This window comes from Aquila chrysaetos, chromosome 2 (genome assembly GCF_900496995.4).
Source record: "Aquila chrysaetos chrysaetos chromosome 2, bAquChr1.4, whole genome shotgun sequence".
Classification (NCBI taxonomy): Eukaryota; Metazoa; Chordata; class Aves; order Accipitriformes; family Accipitridae; genus Aquila; species Aquila chrysaetos.
The window spans coordinates 55,413,495-55,433,798 of record NC_044005.1 but is presented as its reverse complement, the minus strand read 5'-3'; the positions used below and the strand labels follow the sequence as shown (position 1 = coordinate 55,433,798).

The window sequence follows — 20,304 nt, the reverse complement described above, 5'->3', positions numbered from 1 at the left end:
TCTGAAACAGGTCACTAACCATTGCTCCAGCTAAATCAAAGCAGACCCCTCCAGAAGTGTCACACCAGTCAGAGCCCACAGCTGAAGTGCTGAAGCCTGGAGCTCTTCACGTCCCATCCGAGAGCAGTGAGACGTAGCAGGAAAGCCTTTGGGCTGTGCAATGCAGGAGAGAAGGCTTTGCTCTGGTGCGTGGTGCATCTGGAGCTGGTCTTGTATCACAGCCTCTGGCCAACAACTGAGAGCCAGAGAGTACGCCTGTTGTTGGTCCCGCAAACGCATCGGTGTAATTAAAATACGCAGCAGCTCAGACTTTCAATTTCTGTAGCTGACTCCACGCCTACCTTATATATGATGCTACTGCTATCTTGCTAATAGGTAATAACCAGAAGCCACAGCAAGAAACCATCAAGTTTAAATACTGAGGAAGTATTTTACATTTTTTGAGGAAGTTTTAAAGTCAGCATCAAATGTACATACCTGCTTCTAAAAGTCAATAATGCCTGCTGGTGCAAGCTAGTGCTGTAATCAGACTGCAAACTAAACCCACGGGGGTGTCAAGCATAATGGAAAAAGAAGGCTCTGCAAGAGAGGCAACACATCAGAAATATATCTGCATTTGAAGTTTCCTGACAGTATTACATAAACTCAGATTCAAAAATTGCAGTTCTCCAAAACACTTGCCCTGAAAAACTTGTTTAATATTTGCAGTCTAGTGGGTTTTTTTGCATTGATTTTAAGAGAAATTGCTTACTGCTTGCTTTCTGGAGAACAGCAGTCCCTGTGGAGTAGCATTTGCCTTGTTTGAAACTGACAGATAGGGCCATAAAGAAAGGGAGCGCTCACCCACTGCAATGCCCCAATTCTTATCTGTTTCCACTCTCAATGCTGAAGAAGGGCTATTAGAATGCTTTAAGAAAGCATTGGGAAAAGCCAGTTTCATGCCATCATGTCACGGGTATCCTTAAAATGTAGGGAGTGGGAGAGATTAATCCTTTGCCCCAGCTGGAGGGATCTGCTGGTGATCCCATGCACGCACACTAATATTCTTCTTGGGAGCAAACTACTGTAATCAATTTGTTCATGCAAGGTATGGTTTTTACAGATCAAAGTGAACTATAGTTTTAGTTAGCTTGGCTTTCGTCCACATTATAAAGCAAATAAAGGAATGTATGTTCATCACATGACCAAAGCTGCAAGAAAAAGTACAAATGTTCCGCAATCCGCATTCATTTCCAGAAACATTTGGCCCCTGCAGTCCAAATGGCTTGGCACCAAGTGCACATACATCTCTTCTATGATCAACACCAGCACATGCACCCTGCCTTCAGGGAAGAGGATTTTTCAGTGGCAAGGTGTGTACCAAAAAAACACTGTTTTTTTGGTGAATTTGCCTCCAGCTCTGACCTGGCAGAGCCATGGCTGGTTAGATTTTTAAGCGTACTGCCACAGCCCAAGGGAGAATGAAAGGAACATGGGTTTGTGCTGATTTGGGGAAAGTGGTTGACTGCACAGATCTCAAAAGGTTGTGAAGACGTAAAAATTATTTGCTTCTCCTCACAACGCGAATTTTCACTATTTGTCTGTAGAAACAGAACCAAGTAGGTTTAGGGATAGATGCTAAGAGAAATGAAAATTCTGCTAGAAAAAACCAAAAATATTTCTAAATTCACCTGGAGGTAGTACTGAGATCATAGCTACTGCAGTAATGCTAACCATATCACAAAAGCTGGAGAGCATGAATGAAACTGAGTATGTCCCAAAGTGAGAGGGATTAACTACATGGATTAACTGTACAAAGTAGTTGCTATCAAATTCCTTGTATAAAAAGCTGATCGAGAACTGCTGATTAGGATTCTCAGTAAGCTATAAAATAGTGAATAAAATTTATTTTTAAAGATGTTGTGACTTGCAAGCAAATGCTGTTCTTACCCAAAGAGGTCTGTATTTAATTAGTAGTAGCACTTCTGAAGATCAGAAATGTTATTCCCGCCCAGCAGTCCAAAGGGCAAAAGGTAAGATATACGAATAATAAAACATTTAATCAGACTTCACACAATAAAGTCATTAGTACATCTTCATATATAGCTTGAAACAGTATGTTTCAAGAACTACCTTTCATCATCCAAGCTACCAAACACTTCCTCCCTACCCACCAGCCAAAACGAGGGCATTTCCCAGGTTTCAGTCTCACATACAAGCCCGAACGGCTGTGAAACACTCACGCTAATTACAGTAAGAGCAAATACAGATAGTATTTGTACAGATACAGCATGCTACAACCCTCTTTACCGTGTTTAAAAAGGTGGTAAAAATTATAGTTTGGCTCTACTTTTGGGGCAATAATTCTACATATTAAAGTATGAGCTTTTTCTTTGGTCTCTTTTTCATTAACACACATTATGTATTTATATATACATACACACACACACACAAAGCTTCCTCCACTTCACTCCAAACACTCTTTTATATGCTAGTTTCTTTGGTAAAATGTAGGACAGCCGTGATGTTCCCAGTTATTAGTTTTCAAATGAAAGATGAGCAAGTTTTCTTTCACATTAGTTTCATTGTTCCTTATCCCATCAGAAAACCCACAAAGTTTCCCTCCTCCTTCTATATAACCTCTTTGGGGAATTCAGTCAAGTCCTTAACTATTTTAAAGAAAAGACAGAAGTTGAAATTTGACTGGGGTTTTTGGGGGGAGGGTAATGTGGTGGTAGAAAAGGTAGCACATAACAAATTCCCAGTTGTTTTGATAACAGCACATACAACGACACCCAGGATGCTTCCTATAAACAACATATTTGAAACTGGATATTAAAGCACAGCAGGAATATCCAAGAGAAACTATGAATAAGTTATTTTCTTTCTGATTATAGCACATTCACAGCTCGTTTTACAGCCCGCAGAAGTTCCCCACATAACACAGGACTAATGGCAACATGAAGTTACAGAGTACAAGAGAATCATTATCAGCGAAGCTGCAGTAAAACCAGCCACAAAGTTCTTAGGAAAAAGTTTCTCCGTGTGGACATAAGGTAGGGCTGGTAAAACAGACACTAGGTATGTTTGACATTGAGGTAGTAGATCACGTCCCCGTTTATTTGCGCTGCAGTGTTCACACGAACATGGACGACTTTCAAAGCTGTTTTTGAGACATCAGCCGCTGGCCTTGTTCCTTCCTCAGAAAATAAAACATACTCATTTTTCAAACAGTGGCATGAATCTGAAGTGAGTAAGACTCCTCATGGCAAATAAAGAATAAAATAGGCATCACAAAAATACTGTGTTCAAACAGAAGGGAAGAAAAAAAACTCCACAAAATCCCCCCCCATCACAGAACACAGTCACAGGTAATTAGCACACCGGGAAGCTACTATAGTGTCACTCTGAAGTGAGCATGTGTTAACATCTTGCAGTCCACTATTATGTGTTTAAAATAACTTTGTAATAGTTGTGTCCTTCTAGGTTCTCATGATCAAGACTACAGCTAACAAAAAAAAAATGTTTTTTCAATGCCCAGCACATACAGATCAGAAGACCATTCATCTAAAGTTTCTCTTCACATGCAAGAGACCGAAGTGGTGTGACCTTCAACAGGTTAGACTACAGGACCTGCTTTACATCAGAAAATGAAATGCTGAATTTTTACTTCAAGTCACAGATCAAAAATGTAGAAGTGGAGACGCAGCCACCGGTCATGCTTTGGATTGCTAAACAAGATTCAGAATAACTTACTTTCTTGATGAAACCTCCATACACACACTTAGTAGAAAATTTAAGGAAAAAAAAGTCCAACAAAAGTTAAAAGAAGCTTGACTGCTTTCCAAAACTCAGAGACCCTTTCCTCAAACTTATTCCCACCAGAAGTACCTTTTCACACTTTTGCTTTAAGTGCCAAATAAAAACTATGGGTGATCACTGTTCCCATAACAAAGGATCATAAAGTTAGGGCAAAAGGAAGGTTATATAGTCCCTGCTATAGCTGGAAAGAGCTTTGCTTCTCACATCACAAAATCAGGACAGGCATGTCAAATTGAAGGGATGCTCATGTATTGCTATAATACTGGAAACCTACCCTTTTAGAAGTGCCGAGTGAGTTTGGACACTGAGCATGCGGCAGTATAAAGAAAGACTTCATTTTGAAAACCAAGCTTCCGTAAAGCCAGACCTCTTTGCGATGTCAAAAGTGACAGAAAATCAAATCCTGAAGAGTTGGACTCTCGTGAACTGGTTGTGCAGTGCAGTAGTACAACCCTACTGTAAAAATACTGACAGTGTCTGCTGTAAACCACGCGACAAGTCACACAAAACCGATGGAAATTTAATCAAAAAACATGTTTGTAAGCTAGCAATAAGTATTTGCTAATTTTAATTGCTTACAAATGAAGTTAGACCCTTAAGAAAGAAATCAAACAGAACTGTGATTTAAATCTTATTCAGTAGTATCCATTTCAGTTACAATCCAAACTTTGAACCTCTCCATTTTAACTGACACTGTATTAGCTTTCACATCCTTACTTGCCATGCGTAAATATCAGGTCATTGATATTTTGATCAGAGGTATGTAGAAGGAAGAAGCTTCAAAACAGCATGATTCTTGGATGGCACATCTCCCAGCCCCTGTCAGTATGCTAGTAACCCATTCACACCCACAGAAGTGGCAAAAGCTGCAACTAAGAGTTCTGTTTTCCATCAATAGCTTGTATTTCAAAAATTCAAAGGGAAATTCCCTATATTAACCGTATCAGTCTGACCAGTAACCATTTCCTCATTTTTAAAAAATTTCAAAATACCTGCTAACATGCAGTTGCCTGCTGGGCTTCCCTAATGAAACCGAGAGGTAGCACAGATGCAAATTAGCCAGAAAAGGCTACACGCCATTTCCCTCCACCACCCCACCTCCCATAATCAAAGCTCACTTCAAAACAATTAATGCATGAATGCAAAATGTCTAAACCCCAAGCCTATTTAAATGCTAGACAGGAGAGTTGAGGATCCTGAAGGAACTGAGGCAGACAAGTAATAAAGACCCCAGTCTTCAGGGGGACAAGCTCAATTTGTTCAGGGACCTGATCCGCAGGATCCCACAGGGGAGTTCCCTGTAGGGCTAAGGTGCCCAGAAGACGTCGTCGACGTTCAACGTCCCATGGCAGGAGAGCAAGGGAGCTGCACGAGGAGGGGCTTAGGTGGCAAGGGACTGGGGAAGGGTGTCAGGTAAATGAAGACCAAGCTAGGAACAGAGCACTTAAGCAAAACGGATGCTCACAAATCCATGGGACCAGATGAGATGCTTCTGACGATGCTGAGGGATTCGGCTGATGTCACTGCAAGGCCTCTCTAGATCACCTTTGAAAGGCTGTAGTAACCAAGGGAGGTCCCTGGTAACCGAGGGAAAAAGCAAGAAAGAAGATCCAGGGAATGACAGGCCAGTCAGTCAGCCTTCTTCCAAACCCTGGGAAGAAAACGGAGCAAATCCTCCTTGAATCTATTTCCAGGAACATGAAGGACAGAAACACCTTTGCGAACAGCAAGCATAATTTCCCAAGGGCAAAATGTGCTCAACCAACCCAGTTACTTATCATGATGAAGCCACTGACTCTGTGGATGAGGACAGAGCAGCAGACTTCACTTACCTTGACTTTAGCGTGCTTTTTGACGCAGTTCCCCTTAGCACTACAGCAGCCAAAACGGCATGGACGAGATGGCTGGTCAACAAGGTTGCTGAAAAAAGTGGCTGGACTGACAAGCTCAAGACAGCAGTAAACAGGTCAAAATCTAACTGGCAGCTAGCTACGAGTGACATTTCTCTGGGCTTAATCTGAACAACAGAGCAGAACATACCCTTCGTGGGTAACACCAAACTCCAGCAATCAAGAAGCTGGAGAGTGGGGCTCCCACCTGAAGGACCTCAACAACCTGGAGGAGCGAGCTGACAAGCTTCACAAAGCCCCATAAAAGCAAATGCAAAAATCTTGTACCTATTGCGGAATAATCCCGCGCCACAGAACACGATGGGAACTTACAGGCTAGGAAACAGCTTTGCAACAAATGTCCTGGGTGTCCTGGTGAACAACCTGTTGTTTCAACAACAAGTAAGCAAGGCATCCTGGCCGTGATGAAGAGTAACTGTATAGTGGGCTCCGTTAGCAAGACTGCTTGTGAGTGATGGGAAGTAATTAACACTTTCTATGCGACATTCCTGATGCCTCAATGGGAGCCCTGTTCTTGGTCTTCAGCTCCCTTGTACCAAGTAGAGATTTAAAAAAAAAAAAAAAAAAAAAAGGAGACCACATGACATATGAGAAGAGATAGATGGTACTGGGTTTGTTCAGACTGGAGAAGAGAAGGCTTCTTAATGACTTAGTAGATGCCCACAGAGAAAAGGTAGCCAAGCTCTTCTCAGTGGTGCACAATGAAAGGAGAAAAGGCAGTGGTCACTGGTTGCAGAAAGCGAAATTCTAAGTAGATACAAGAATAATTTAAAAAGCCTACAATAAGGGTCTTCAGACACTGGAATATGTCCAGAGGGACTGCTGAATCTCCCTCCGCAGAGATTTTCCACGCTTCGGTACCCAAGATTCTGAGCAACCTGATTTAATTTTGAAGTCAGCCATGCTCTAAGCAAGAGATCAGGCCTCCAGAGGTCCAGTGGCAAGTCTGAATCTCCCTCCTTCTCAACAACAAAATCCTGTGGTAAGGAGAAGGTTGGGAGAAAGAACAAACAGGACTACAGTGTGCATAAATGCAGACCAACCATGTCTCCATAATGCTTTCAGATGATCAGGCTGCATATGAAAACTGTTCCCATGAAGTCTAAACAGAGCATCTACTTTCTGCAAGGTTTAGATTTATATAACAAAAAAATAACTTGAGCAAAACTGATTATTGAAATACAAGGATTTCTTTGCTCCATCCTAATGTTCTGGATTTTGCTTGCAGTGTACGTTTAATTATCTTTTCAATTTAGATGACTATTTGTGTAAAAAAAACAACCAACCAACCAAACCAAACGATGCCTTTTACTTTTTCAAGGTGTTTCTTCAGATCAGAGCTTGCCCTGAACAAACTACATTGTTAGTTACGGACAACAGAATTTATCATTTACCAACTGTACAATATATTTGGCTCTTACGTAAAACATATATATGGAGACAGATACAAATACATCTCGTGTCTCAATATATGAATACAGTGATTTTTTTAAAGAAACTGCATGAAGAGACTTACGGGTTTTTCTTCAGAAAGGTCATTTTTTGAAATGCCCTTCTTGATCTGTGATGTCACTTCAGCCCTTGACAAGATCACACACATTTCTATGAAGAGTCAGTTCAGGTTCAGTGCCATGCTTACTCTAGAGCTTTACAGAGTAAGACATAAAAATATCAATTTGCAGTTTGTCTTTACATAGCGTAGTTTCTCCCGTGGTGATTCTTCAGACGATCTCACCAGAACAAAGAAAGCAGTATGCAGCTTTGAAGTATTATGACTTTTTAAATATGTAATGTGTATAACTCTTCTACTCCCTAAATGGTAATTAGGCTTTCTGTTGCCTGATGGGGGTGGGGGGGGCGGAAATCCATCAGTGCAAATGATTAACATCTATTTCTCTTCTTTAAGTTTTAGTTGAACGAATCTAGTATTACTATCTAGGTCCAACACAAAATTTAAAGTGCAATTCTCAAAATCACAGATGGGTGGAGAACTATAACCACAGTAACAAGCAGCAGATTTCCCTACAGACAGCAATATGGGCAAAGCTTTATCATTAGTATCACTATTCAGTACATCAACAGATGTCAGTGCTCAAAGGCAGTGAGAAAACTGACAGTGGAGTTAAAGACTGGGTCTGCATCTGCATGTGTGTATCGGTGAATAGTAAAATTACTATCTCCTTAAGCACTACACTTTGAAAGCAAAATGTTTTTTAGCTTGGTATTCTTTTACACAAGCTACTTCCTATTTCCTTGGAAGAAAGCAGTCTCTGAACAAAAGAAATTTCAAAAGGCACAGAGATGTTTATTATGCAGTGGACTAAGCGAAAGAAAAATATGCAGATACTTTAAAAAAAATAGCCACGCAGTGGTCTGAATACTAATTAAAGAAGCAAGCCACACTGATCTAATGCAATTTTATTGCAATGTTTTAAAAGCACATACTGACTTTGAATAAATAATTGAAAAAGAGGGTTTATGTTGCCAAGCAATAAGATCGCCCCTACACAAGTCAGATGATGTAAAATCCTGGAAAAAAGTATCAGATGTTCTTTCCTTTCTACTGTATTCATATAAACAATACACAGTACTGCCTCTAACCTAAATGCCAGCGACATGTATCTTTACATGAGAATTGCAAAGCTGCACGCTTTTACATTGAAATTGCAACTTCTGTTTCTGCCCGGCATCGGAGAAAAAAGTTAATTATTCTGAAATAATTTTTGAGATGTGCACAGGAAGTCTTGTAACAGCCAGATGTTCCACAGTCATCAGCTCATTCACTGCACAGAATCATTTTGGTCCTTTGTTCAATATTGCCTACCATCTCTTCCAATCGTCATGTATTTTCTTACCTTATTAGAGATTTGCATTTAAAAAAAAAAAAAAAAAAAGGGCCCAAGTTTCTCAGAAGCCAGACTTCCATTCACTTCCTTTATTCCTAAGACAATTTAAAAGCCAAGGTACATATAGTTTCCAAGAGGGAGTGGGAGGACAAATGAAAGTAGATTTTACACTTGTAGTTACCTTTGCATAAGAGACTGCATATCTCAGTGTTCCCACAAGGGCTGTGAATGTTTAACTTTAACAGTTATAAGAATGTAACAGCAGGTTATGTGCTCATCCAATCTGTTTGAAAAGCTTTTAAAATTAGAGGCATCAGAATGAGCAATACCTGTATCTTCATAAACACCAGCTATAAAATCCAATCAGCTTACTGCAGAGAGTTATAGCAAGTTGTCATATTATTTCGTACAAGCATTTCTTGGTTACAACAGAGTTCAAACCAAAGATTTCAAGATGCAAGAAAGGCAAATGGGGAGTTTTACTACCTTACTTGCCTTCCTTCAAAACAGCACTGGACCAGAGCATTTGATTTCAACTATTGCTTAAAAAGCTTACAGCTAGCGACCTAAACGTAGAGCCAGGGAGTCTCAGGTTCAGCCTCCCCCTGGAATAAAGAGCGCGATTAGCAGCAGTTTAGTGGCAAACCACAGCTGCCCGTGTGCACCCACGAACCAGACTCCAAAACCCAGGTTTAGGCTGACCCCAGCGAGCTGACATGCCCAGGCTGAAGACCTGCAGCATGGGCAGGAGCAAAGACAGCCTTCGCCCCTGGTTTAGTGGGGGAACAGCCAAACACGATCCAGGTAGTCAAGTTCTGCTCTTAAACCTGTCACTGTGAAAGGCACTAGACCCCTCTCACCCCTGGAAAACCAAACGCCTTTCTCAGAATGGTAAAGTCTTCTGGACTCTGCAGGCAAGGCTGCCGAGCACTGTGATACAACAGCGGCTTCACCGCAATTCCGTAAAAGGTTTCATTTAATCTGGTTCAGGCAAGCGTGCGCTTTATTACTCACCAATTATGTTTTCATGACAGACTTGCAGACCCAATTATAAAAAGTCATGGAAAACAGAAAAAGAGATGCTTCTTAGAAGCGTGCACACATTCTTTATATCACATGCTTAAAAAAAACAAGCAAAAAAAAAAAAAAAAAACCCCTAAACAAATTTTGTAGATAAAGGAGATTTTAACACAAAAGAAGGAACCCCTAAATTGAGTATCTGGTACATTGCCCATATTGCTTAATTCATAGGCCCACCTCAACAATTATTTTCTTCATTTGTTAAATGACAGTTCTAGAAATAACTTAGAAATAGATCACAAAATCCTTCAAAACTGAATGTCTAAAACATACTTTACACAGAGATACATTTGAGTAGTTAAGTTTGTTACCAAAAAACCACACAACCAGAGTGTTTCATCATCTCTGTACCATCTCAGGCAGCAGTTTATTGCCAGAGAAGTGCTGCACTGTTAGACAGCAGCAAACACTGAATCAAAGCCACCTTCCTGAAGTATTACTCTTACTCTGCCAAATAAGTTAGGGAGACAAATTAATTATTTGTAAATAAAGGAACTACTTGTTAAGATATTCTATTTAAGATGAAAACCACAGAAATTTACACCTATGCTGGCTCCCCAAGCTAGAAAACAAACAAACAAAACCAACCAAACAGAAAGTTAACACACTCAACAATTCTTACAGCAGTATGTTTCAGATAGCTTTAAGAAAAGGCCTGTCCATCCAACAGTCATACAAGTGCTTCTGTAACGACGTTAATTACCTTCCACAAGTAGTGCTGTCTCCTGTCTGTCCATGATTTCCTTTTCATAGTGCTGTGCTTTCATTAACATTCAAAGAAGCTATCAAAGCCTGGCTGTCTAACCACTCTTATTTCCCCCCTGAATGAGATAAGACATTTTTTGGCCTTAACGGTAGATTTTAATAAACAAGTGGAATTTTTCTGCTTCAGTTTGCCCACAGCACAGAACTACAGCCTTAAGCAACTGTACTCACCAGCATGACGATTTACTCTATTTCTTTATATTAAATGGCTGCCATAGGCAGCTATACTAACATTAAATACGAAATCATCACCATGAGAATAAAACTTTTGCCAAAACGCAGAAGACATTTAAAGCTTTACCTCACGCCTTTACATTACCTTATTTAGCTTTCACAAAAACAGTCCTGCGTGTCTGGAATTTACATTTTGCCTTTACATAAAATGTGCTCATGGGTTTTCAGTTAAAGAATTAATCATGTGCTTGATTTTTTTTGTGAAAGCCAGATGTCTTCCACTGAACTTTTACAGCCTTTTCATCTTCCCCACAATTCTGAGGATCCTGTTACATAGGACGTTCAGTTGGTTTTGGTAAAGGTACCTCTTGAGAGCATAGACCAAGTCTGAACGTAAGAAATTAAATATTCTTGTTAGCTCACAGAAAACAGGTGTAAGGCTGAAAAAGCATGAACTACCAATAGGAACACACCCTATCCCGGTCAGATGTGCACACAGACACCGAGATATCCCTCCATCTCACGACCGATGTTCAAATCGGACAGGCATTCGCCTGCATGGCAGAAACTTCAAGTCACTTGACCGAGAAGAGGCTGGCAGGTTCTCAAAAAAAAAACCAACCAAAAACCACAGCTGAATCAACTCACCTGAAACAATGTCCTCCCCTAAAAAGACCTTAAGGGCCTCCAGCAGAAAGAACATTTATTTGGCAAAGGCATACCCTATTTCGTGTCTTGTGGACAAAAAGATGCCTCAGTCCCATTCTCCTCCACTGTGCTCTCCTTTCAAACACGTTGGCTTAGCGAGGGTCCACCGCTTCCACTGTGCTCAGACCTCCACTAAGCCATTTTGGCTCCCTACCCCACCAGGTACCACGAACCCAACAAAAGCTGGGGTAGCTTTCTGTCTGGTCGGCGGGTTGAACTGGCTCCTCCTAGGGTCTGCCAAGTGACAGAACCAAAAGGTTGTGAATCATACAGGACCAAGAGTCACAGTGAACCGTACTTAGTAACTCAGATGAAGCTTCTCTGTGTCTTGTAGTGACATTATCCCTAAGCAAGTAACTTTATTTACTGTTTTGTAACATTTAGGTGCCATAAGATAAGCCCTGCCACCTCCAGCTGCCACTTCACAAGAGCAAAAATCTCCCCCCAAAACCAGGAAAAGTGCCTATGAGGCCCAGGAAGATGCCCTTAAATTAGGGGTAGGAGGTACCTATCTACCCACCATATCTGATTCCCTGTATTTAGGCACTTAATTCACCTCCTTAGTGTCTTTAATAAAACCATTTAAAAAAAAAAAAAAAAAGAAAAAAGATAAAAACTACAATAAACAGTATTTATCAGGAAGGAAGGCACTGCAAAACACTCAAAAAGAACTAGTAGATACAAAAATACTGAAGATTATAGGTAGGTAAATAAAGCTTGGGCGGGGCGGGGGAAACCAAAATTAATTTTAAACTCCTTTGACAAACTAAATGAAAGCTACAAGATGTCAGCATTAAGGTCACAAAGTACTTTAAGAAAACTTCTTTCGAAATGCATTGCATCATCAGCATGTCACCAGGAATCACCACATTGCTTACTCATTACATGTTAATTCCTTTCCTTTCGGTATCTTGCTCTTAAAGAAATGTACCATCAGGGAAGGTGGCTTTTTCTGTTTGAAACCCAAACCACTCAATACTTCCACAGCTGCATTTTAACTCCTTCCCTTCCCTTCCCATGCAGGCCCCCACAACCTTCCTCCCAGTAAAAGCACTCTGAATTTTGGTCTACAGAAGCTGGGGCTTCAGTTAATTCCTGCCACTGTGTTTCTTTTCCCCTTTTCTGTTCTGAGAAGAGGGGCTGGGACGTAACAGCCTCCTGAAGCGCAGCACTTCAGCCTGCTACAGAAGGTTATTGCAGTAGATTGAACCTTTACTCTGCAAATGTCACACTGCGGAGATTCAATTTTAATGGAGAAGCTAGGCCAGAAGATCAGATACCAACTCCTAAAACAAGGTTACTGAAAGAGGTTTCGTAACTCTTTCATCTACCGTTCCCTCGCCACAACCAAAACCAGCACCAAGTCGATCCTTCCGTTAAGGCCTTCAACTCGCCACTCGCCACCTTGGCAGAAAACCATCCAACTTTTTTTCTCTGGCAGTTTTCTGCTGGTTTAGTGAGCTGAAGCAGCTTACGGAGGGCTACAGTGGAATTAATGCAAAGTAGACAGTGGGAAAAGGCAGTCGAAAGAGACTTCCCCTCCTCTTTTGTCAGCAACGAGTATTAGTGAGCTCCCCTTATCTCATAAAAATCAGCAAAAGGAAATTAATCTCCCCCCAACCTGGCACCGGACCCTGCCAAGCAGCAGCACCAGGACACCAGGCCGTAGGAAAGCACGCAGGAAGGCACCGGGGGCCAACCGCCCTTCTTCAGCGGCGAGCCACCTCCTGTAATTTTGCCATCACTCCTCCTTGTTAACGGGAGAGTTCTGATTACGCCCAAGTACTATGTCAAGTGTGTATTAGATCTCTGATTAGTGCTTTATTTCCATGCTCACAAGCTTGCTTTCCTCCAGATACTTCTGAACTTCCCCGCAACATTACTGAGGCTTCTTGCTTAACCCAATGACTTCCAACTAAACTGCATAAAAGCCGCCACAGAAAACAATTAAACAAACAAAATGAATGCTGAGGACTCAGGAAGCGCCAGAATTCACACTGCCAATGCAACCTCAATTCAGTTCTTTACAGAAAGACAGTGTGAAGTAATTAATCTTCAGCTGCGGAGTCTGTTTTGCTGACTTGCGACCACTGCCCTGTTGAGCTCAAAGGTGCTCAGGAATGACCAGAGAACCAGTGAATAAAATTCTCCTCGCCAGGACTTCTACTAGATGACTGTAACAGTCGAGAGCTGTGCAAGTATTTGGAGCACCTCATGATCATGCTCTTCGGACATCGATTCCAGTTTATCAAGCAGGCTTTTATCTTGAAAACTTGTCCAAACAGCTCCAAACAATAATATGTACGGTTTCCAAGAACAGCACAGCTGCATTAGTATGATGCTCCACCAACACCAATAGCTTGCTGTTCAGCAGGATTAATTAGCCTGGCCAGAGCACCGCACTAATGTGATTATATTGCTTCTAGTACCTGCGCTAGCTCACTCATTGTTTTCTATTCCTTTCCTCTAAAATAAAAAGCGTTCAGTTTTTGCTATTTTCTTAACACCTAAATAATTCAATCACTTTTTTTTTTTTATTTATTTTGTAAGAGAGAGGAATGAGACTTGGAAAAGATTCAAAGTCAGATTCTCCTAATTGAAACAGTGCATCTCCTGCCTCCATAGCCTGTTGCCACTATTACCATCCTCTTCTAATCACTTCTTTTGTTCATACCAAGCTGCCACCTTTTCCAAACTGCCTACATACCTGCAAGTCTTCCCTGGACATCAGAACTAATCACGTCCAGCCACAACCAACAGTGACAAGAGCAGAGACTGGAAGCCTTTCAGTTTATTTGAGTGGAACAGTCTCATCATTGCCTTCCACTCCCCCTTTTTTTACAGATGGGGAACAGATATCACAGGAGGTACTGGCTCAAAAGAGGGGCCACCTCTCACATCAGTGAATGGAAGAGCAGGAATACAAACCTCATTCACAGTCTGGGGCTCCTACCAGGACACCGAAACAGAGAGCAGTGTGAGGTGTACCAGGTACCCAGACCCTGCCCCAAGTCACGGAGACACCAGAGCGTCAGCGGAACTGCCCGAAGAACTCAAGTTCTGACAAAATACAAGTGCACCGCTATGCTCAAAAGCGGCTGTGCCTCTTCGCTCAAGCCTTCCTGAAGCATGTGGCATGAGGAAGACGCTCAGAGCAGGCAACAGCAGGTCAGCCAGTAAAAAATTCAGCAGTCGCAAGCAATCGACAGCGGTTTTACAATAGGAAGTACTGGGCAAACCCCACTGCCGGCAGTACTGCCAGCCCCTCTTTCTTTTGAGTTTGCCTGCAACTCGGCAGCAGAAGAGAAACAGAGGAACACGGCAGCATCGCCGGTCTTTGGCCCACGTCCCTTATCTGCAGAGGCACACCTGCGCACAGGCAGGCCCTGCGGGTGTAACGCGGTGGGACCGTTACCACACGCTAGACCTCGAGAGCAACTGTCTCGCTCTGACGGAGTGGAAGGCAGTGACAGCAACACGATCTCCGCTTCTCCATGTTTCCACAAGACTTTTACTCGCTCGATAAGCTTCTAGCAACTTATTTTTCTAGTTATTTGTCATACTATGTTGGTTCCTATACCAAAAAAGGTTCAAGAATCTTTATATTCCCACCTTTTTTAACTTTTTTTTTTTTAAATACAAAAGAGTATGCCATAGAAAAAATGGTTACAAATTTCTATAACAAAACTTTGTTAAGAAATGCTATAAAGTCATGGCATTTTATTGTTTTGTGATAGCAAACCATATTGTACTGGCTAGAATTCTAAACACTCATTTCAACTTAAAATTTGAAACAGTAAATGAACAAAACATCTCTAAGCTCTCTCCCCTCTCAGCTTTATGTCAGCATGTTGATGAGACAGAGCTCTTCCAGGACAGAAATGCAGGGAGGAACAACCGTAGTTTTTGGCATTCTTTTCCTTTAAAGTAGCCTGCTTTCTTCTCCACATGAATAGTTTCAAATTTTGAGTTCTAGGTATACGACACACATCATACAACGCAGACACAAATTCCAGGCTCAAAAGAGTACGAAAGCTGATTCTTTACATTTGCACCTCCAGCACGCAACCACCAGGCAAAAGGAGAGGAGCTTTAAGGGATAATTCCAGTTTTGGTACATGTACAGTGTAGTACAAAAGTTCATACTTTAAAGAGTTACAATTTAAAACTGTTTCTAAAAAGACTGCAGATTAGAATTCCAGCTTGACGGTAAAGTATCAACATAAAGAAAGTAGACAAGAGTTTGCAAAGACAGAAAAAAGCAACATGAAGGCCAACACATGAAACAATGTGAAGCAAGTTAACACATAATAGGAAACACTTTTTTTTTTTTCATTGACTGTAAAACAAAGTAATCTTTAAGAAAGAAAAAATTAATCTAGTCAAGGTACTGCAAAAATGCAAGAGCAATTAAGTAAACATCATGTTAAAGTCACATACTGAATCAGGAGGAAAGGAAACTCCCAGAAAGAACACACAGTATTGAAGAATTATACTGAGATATGAAGAAAAACTAAAGATCTGGAAACGAAGTGCAGTTCCTCTGTCATCTCTTGTGCTTACACAGCCAAAAATCTGGTTTGGGGGGTTACTGTGTTGTTGGTGGCTCCTGTGTAGAAGTGAAGCAGAAAGAGCGATGGAATGGAAAGGGAGGAAGGAAAATTGAAGAGATACTGGGGTATGTATGTACACACGCATATACACCCACACATACAAATATATGCACACATACACACGTGTATCCATTTATAATAAAAGATAACTGGGACTACCCGGCACAGAGCGGGACCAGCAAAAGCAGCTGTGTATTTATCTTCTTCCTCCTGCTTATTTACTTGTTGCAGTCTTCTATACTACAGAATCGCGTACATCAGGTCTGGAGCCTCATTACTTCTAAATACTTCTACATGGCAATTCAAGATAACTGGAAAAAGAGTTTGCTGGTATTTCTAATTGTTCCGTATGCCTCAGGGAGGCTCTGTGACTAAACCAGAAGACACCGTAGTCTCTGCGCACTTCGAGATGCGGTCTGTACCACGCACTCCTGAGAGTTTTTCCCTTCAAAATACCTTTGCGTTGGTATTTACTGCTTATGACTGCTGCACAATTTGCTAAAATAGTTAAACTGATGCAAGGAGTCCAGAGCACAGAACACAACTTGAGATTTGTGAGAGCTTATTATCCGGTGCTCCGTGCGATGTCTGGGCTCACTTTTCAGACCGCTCTGCACAAACGAACCATAAAAATAAATCAGTCGAAATAAGGCTAATGATATTTCGCAAAGACAGAAATACTCAGGAGTTATAGTCTCACTCCTATCTCATTTCCATCACCACAGAACAGGAAACATATACTACTAATTAATTCATAAACCCTCATCTCTGCCGGCAGCTGCAATTGTCAGTTCGATAAATAAACCGGGCAGTAATGACGGGAAGTTGAACAATATTATCAAGGAAATTCTTCTTCTGTCGGAGGACCCTGTCAAGCTCTGCTCACGACAGACTTGCCTATACACAGTTCGGCGAATTTCCGTAAGGAAGGACTTTAACACGGTACCTGAACCAACCACGCAGCACGAACGAGCGAGGCAGTTCAGGGAACTGGTCGGAGCACATCCAGCTCGGATGCCTTCCCGCTATAACCCAAACTGCCTCCGTTTTGCCAAATACCCTCAACTCTTCAGCCAGCCGGTATCGCACCGAACAGCGAACCGCACGACTCCGAGGCGGATCGCGACATCCCTGAAGTGACACCACCACCCCACCCCCACCCCCCCTCCGCCACCAGTGCGGCACCGGGAGGACACCGTCCCCCCGCACCCCCGGGGGGGGGGGGGGGGGGGCCGAGGGGGACGGGGACACTCGCCGCTCACCCACCGGCGACCGAGACCGGGATGCCCCACGGGCGGCGCAGATGGAACCGCGTCGCGATGGGGCTCCCGGGAGTCGTTCGCCGGGCTTTGCCTCCTCCCCGGGCTTCGGTGCAACAGCTGGGGGAGGTCGGTAACGGGGGGGGGGGGGGGGGGGGGGGGGGGGGAGAAGGGGAGGGCGCAGCCGGCGCGGAGCGCAGCCGGGTCGGCGGGCAGCGCTCGCTCCGCGGCCGCGCAGGACGCACGGCGGGCTGCGAGGGTGCAACCGCGGGCGACGAAGCCGACGTGCGCGGCGGCTGCCGAGCGAGGGCCGGCCAGACAGACCCCCCCCCCCTCCCCTTCTCCGGCAGGGAGGAGGAGGAGGAGGAGGAGGCAGGAGGGCTCGGGGCTCCCCACCCCGCCGCCTGCGACCTGTTGCCCACACCCCCCCACACCCCCCCCCGCCCCGCGTGGGTGCCGAGGCGCGTCCCCGCCCGCCGCCACCCACCTCTTTGATTTTGGCCCTCCGCTGCCGGACGGCGGGGTCGGCGGGCTCCTGCCCCACGGCGCCGACGGGCTGGCGGAAGAGGCGCTGGGGCAGCCCGGGGGCTCCCGCCTCCTTCCTGCCGCGGGCGTCCTGCAGAAGTTTCTCCTTCTCCTGGCGGATGTCCCTGCGGATCTCCTCGGGCAGCTTCTGCAGCGTCTCCTTGGCCTCCCGCAGAGCCCGCTCGTGGTCCGCCCGGATCCGCTCCAGGCTGCCCGCCCCGCCCGCCGCCGCCGCCACCGCTGCCGCCGCCGGGCCGGCCCCGGGCTGCGGCGGGGCGCGGGGCTGCCCGCCGGGCGGCGGCGGCGGCGGCTGCAGGGCGGCCGAGTGGAAGAAGACGCCGCTGAGGAGCTTAGAGGAGTCGGGCAGGAAGAAGATGGCCCCGAAGCAGAGGGTGATGAAGGCGCTGAACACCAGCAGCAGCACGAACTTCTCCGTCAGCCGGAACGCGCCGGGGCCCGCCGCCTTCCTGCCCCCGCCGCCCGCGCCGCCGCCGCCGCCGCCCGCCGGGCCGCCCAGCGCCCCCGGCCCCGCCGCGCTACCGAAGAGCGGCAGCAGGCTGGCGGCGGGCATGGCCCCCGCGCCGCCTCAGCGCAGCGCAGCGCGTCCCGCCGCCGCCGCCGCCGCGCAGGGACCGCACCGGAGGGCTCGGCTCCTCCGCCGCCTCCTCCTCCCTCCTCCTCGCCTCGCCGGCAGAAAGTTTTCCCCGGGCGGACAGCGGCAACTTTTTCCCTTCCCCGCTGCCGCGCTCCACCCGCCGGCAAAGCGCTCGGCGTCTGAAGCGGGGCGGGCGCTGTCAGCTCCAGCCCATGCTGCCGGACCGCCGCCGCGGGTGCCGCTCCCCGCTCCGCCCGCGCGGAACTGCCGGGCAGCTCGGGGGCGGGGCGGGGCGGGGCGGGGCAGCCGCCGGCCCAATGGTGGGAGGGGCGGGGCGCGGGCGGGGCGGGGCGCGGGCGCCGACCGTTCTGCCGTTCTCCCGCTCTATCGGACCCCGGGGGGGGGGGGGGGGGGTCAGCCCCGGGGGGGGGGCTTCCCGCGAGCTGCCTGCCCACGCGCCCACGCGCCCCCCCCCCCCCCGCCCCCCGGGCTCCGTGCGCGCTTCTGCACGCGCGCACGGGCACACGCGTGTGCACGCACGTGCGCGAGGGGAGGCAGCGGCACCGCCCGCCTCGCGGGGCCCGCGTGTTCCTCGGGAGAAAAAAAACAAAAAACCCAAAAAAACCCCCAAAACCCGGGGGTTTAATTTTCTGTTCCCGCCGGTAAAAGGTGGCGTCTGTTGCGAGGAAGCAGGGGGAGGGGGGGGACGGGAGCGTCAAAATTCGACTTTTCGTCTGCGCTTAGCGCAACTGAAAGAGCAACGGGTGTTGGCGCAAAGGAATGTCGTGTTTGAGAGCCCATCAACTCGCCGCATCGAGCTCCCCAAGCCTTCCCTGAGAGGAAAAGTTTCCAAAAAAAAAAAAAAAACCCAAACCGATTTATTATTTTGCGTGTGTTATAGAGCAAGGCAATAAAGAGTGGGGATGTGAGAAGCAGGGAAACACAATGAAATGCTGGGTCACTTTAACTGGAAAAAGGGACTCCAGCCAACACCCAGCGGTTTATCTCCAACTTTTCTGGAGCATACTTGGAGCCCACCTAGACTTTCACAGCGGTTCAGCGCCGTAAACTTAAACGTTTCCTCCAAAATCTGAACCACAGAGTCAGAAAGAAAACAGCGGCATAGGTTGTTCGCCGAACTTACGATGCTGAGGGTGGCTTGTTTGTGTATTTGCACGACTTGATTTTGCAAGGGAAAAAAAAAAAACGGTAGAGGGAAGTCTGTGCTTTAAACAAGGGCAGGGAGAAGGCATTGCATAAGCTGTGAAGACGTGATTTTGAAAATGGGCTTGGCACGGGCCTCATTCTGCTCCCAGTGGAATTAAGGGGAGTTTTACCATTGACTTAATAGGAATAAAGTAAGGCTGCTGCCCAGTGCTTTTCTAAATCCCGTTCTTTAGAAGTTAGAATATGTAATAGATTAATTAAAAACAGGTTTAGAGAAGACAGCTACATAGAAATGTTGGACTGAGTCCCGCAAAACTCCCATAAGTATACAAGCTAATGCTTCTGTAAAATTTCAGCATTATACGTAAAACTGAAGGACCAGGGGCCCAATTTTGCATCCAGCAAAATCAGTCATTTCCTTTAGTTTTTACTCTGGTTTTCTTTTAAATCCTATTTTTTTCCTGAGTTGCATTTCCCCACATTTAGATGCAAAACTATTCCTTAAACTAAACAATAAGCATTCTGATTTTGACACACATTTCCCAGAAATGTGTAACGTAGCCTGATAGCTGTGCCAAGATAAAACTGTTTAGGATGGAAGAATTCAGCCTGCTTGGAAAAGGAGATAAGAATCTATGCTGGCTTTTTTTTTTTTTTTTTTTTTTTTTTTTTTTTTTGTAAAGCAGCATTTAAGGTAGCAAATATGGAGTTTAGCTATTGAAAGACAGTTGACTAATGAAAAAGCTTCCTAAATGGTGAAATACCACTCTCAGCTTCAGTGAGCATATTCTGTTTCAATCGCTATGTATGTGGGCGTATAATATTTTTCACAGATTGCCCTCAAAACTTATCACTACTTAC

General features: G+C 44.9%; 1 protein-coding gene across 1 annotated transcript in view; it reads right to left on the bottom strand.

Annotated features, from left to right (window-relative positions):
* The window catches only part of MAN1A1 (mannosidase alpha class 1A member 1), a 152,174-nt gene extending 133,625 nt beyond the window's left edge, over positions 1-18,549 (bottom strand). The window contains exon 1 of the mRNA XM_029997561.2: positions 17,644-18,549. Coding sequence (XP_029853421.1) covers positions 17,644-18,252 — 609 coding nt within the window. The 5' untranslated portion in view covers positions 18,253-18,549. The remainder of the gene's footprint in view (positions 1-17,643) is intronic.
* Between the last annotated feature and the right edge of the window lie 1,755 nt (positions 18,550-20,304).